The sequence below is a fragment of the Entamoeba invadens genome (genome assembly GCF_000330505.1).
Source record: "Entamoeba invadens IP1 unplaced genomic scaffold scaff_1105074724893, whole genome shotgun sequence".
Classification (NCBI taxonomy): Eukaryota; Evosea; order Mastigamoebida; family Endamoebidae; genus Entamoeba; species Entamoeba invadens.
Window position 1 is genome coordinate 14,134 of NW_004443736.1, and position 1,853 is coordinate 15,986.

A 1,853-nucleotide genomic window follows, 5' to 3' on the forward strand; every position below is an offset into this window, starting at 1 on the left:
CTTCTCTTTCACAAATTCGCCAAACTTGTCTGTCATACAAGAAAAGAGCAACGTATTTTAATTCCCACCAAACTGCTTAACAACTTTTTTAAAAGAGTCTACAGAAGACATCTCCCCCAAACACACTTGTTGGTCGAGTTTCTTCTCAGTATCGTCTTTAGTATCATTCAAAACAGCGCCAGTGTCTTCATTCTGTGCGTTGACATCAGAAATGGTGTTTTGCAATTTCTTTACTTGTTTCTCCAAATCGGCAATGTCATCTTCCTTCTTCGTGCAATTGTGTCTCGAGATCCTTTGATTGTCTTCTTCGGCTTCAAGCTTTTTCTTCAAGTCGGAAATTTCGCCTTCCTTATCTTCAATGTCTTTGTTCTACTCAGTGATGACACTATCCTTCTTGGCAACAGTCGCTTTGTGTTCAGTAATTTCATCTTGAAGTCCTTGGTTATCAGCTTCAAGTTACTTGTACTCAGTGGTTAACTTGTTCAAGTCTTCCTTTCCTCTCTTAATATCGCCTTGGAGTTCTTAAATGTGTTCTTTGTCTTCTTGTGACTTCAGCCTCATCAAGTGCTATTTTCTTTGACTCGATGTCTTCTTTAAGTTTCAAACTAAAGTTTCCAAGTCGACTTTCTTGATTTTCATCTCAGAAAGTGCTTTCTCAGCGGCTTCTCTCTTCTCATTTTGCAATTTCTTCAGCAAGTTTCTTCTTGAGGGCTTCAATTTCTTTGTACTTAGCTGCGAGTTCCTCATCGACTCTTCTTCTCTCTTCAATCTCAGCAAGAACACCAACCTTGAAGAAAATCTTGGTCTTACCAAACTTGAATTCTTCAGTGTTCACTTTTGCCATTATTCTTGTACTTTGCATAAATTTGTTTCATGAGATCTTTGACAACTGGCATGGCGTCTGAAGTCACTCCACTTGCTGTCATCAAAAACACAGAGACTGGCAAGAAGTGTCCACTTGAAGATTATTCATTGACTCCATCAGTTGCTATTATCGACCCGATGTTCTGTGTCTCATTATCAAAAACATCTATAGCAGACTGTGGTATCAATGTTTTAGTCTGTGTTGTTGTAGCTTATGTCTCGGTTATGGCAAATGAGTGCACAGATGGTCTTGCTAAAAAAGTAGTCAAATTAGTCTTCGACGACTATTTCGAGTCATTCAACGGGGTTTTGTTGCCAGAGAGAAGATGCACAATGCAGCTACTATTGGTGGCATAGCTTTTTCCTTGGGGTTGTTCACTCAATGGTTCACAAAATAGGAGCCGCTTTCCGTCTTCCATATGGTCGATGTGTTGCAGTGTTGTCACCACATGTTATTCGATACAATGGTGTTATCTCAAGAAAGATGGCGTAGTGTCCAAAATACAGCATTTGTGTTGCAGACCAGAGATATAAACAACTTACTCATTTAGTCGAGTTGAAAACAGAGACTACGGCTGAAAAAGTTGAAGTTCTTGCAAAGGTAAAAACTTCAACACATATCGTTTTTTTGATAAATAAAATCTATGAGATAATTGAAATCCAAAAAATACACTTTCAAAACTTTTTATTTATGGTACATTATGATAAATGAACTATTCATTACAGTTTTTTTTGAAATAATTTCCACTATCTCTTTGTTAAAACTTAATAAACATAAATGGTTTATTGTTATTTTACAAAGTCTAACACAGAGTAGGGTGCGCAACCGCGAGAGTAATTTTTAATTTTTAATGTAATTATTTTAATGTAATAATAGTGGAATATGTTAATTTATTATTTTATTCATAAAAATGAGCAAAATTTGAAAAATCCGTCTTAATATTGAAACGTGCAAACATTATTTTATTTAAGTAAATAAACTTTTTATT

At 35.6% G+C, this 1,853-nt stretch overlaps 2 protein-coding genes across 2 annotated transcripts; one reads left to right on the forward strand and one right to left on the reverse strand.

Moving 5' to 3' along the window:
- Positions 1 to 57: 57 nt before the first annotated feature.
- Positions 58 to 747, reverse strand: EIN_115890 (hypothetical protein; the record flags this gene model as incomplete). The annotated part of the gene is made up of 2 exons (XM_004261241.1): positions 58 to 369; positions 607 to 747. The coding sequence occupies 2 exons, from the start codon at positions 745 to 747 to the stop codon at positions 58 to 60; spliced, it is 453 nt and encodes a 150-aa protein (XP_004261289.1).
- Positions 748 to 873: 126 nt separating this feature from the next.
- Positions 874 to 1,221, forward strand: EIN_115900 (hypothetical protein; the record flags this gene model as incomplete). Its single annotated transcript, XM_004261242.1, has 1 exon — positions 874 to 1,221. The coding sequence occupies one exon, from the start codon at positions 874 to 876 to the stop codon at positions 1,219 to 1,221; it is 348 nt and encodes a 115-aa protein (XP_004261290.1).
- Positions 1,222 to 1,853: the final 632 nt, after the last annotated feature.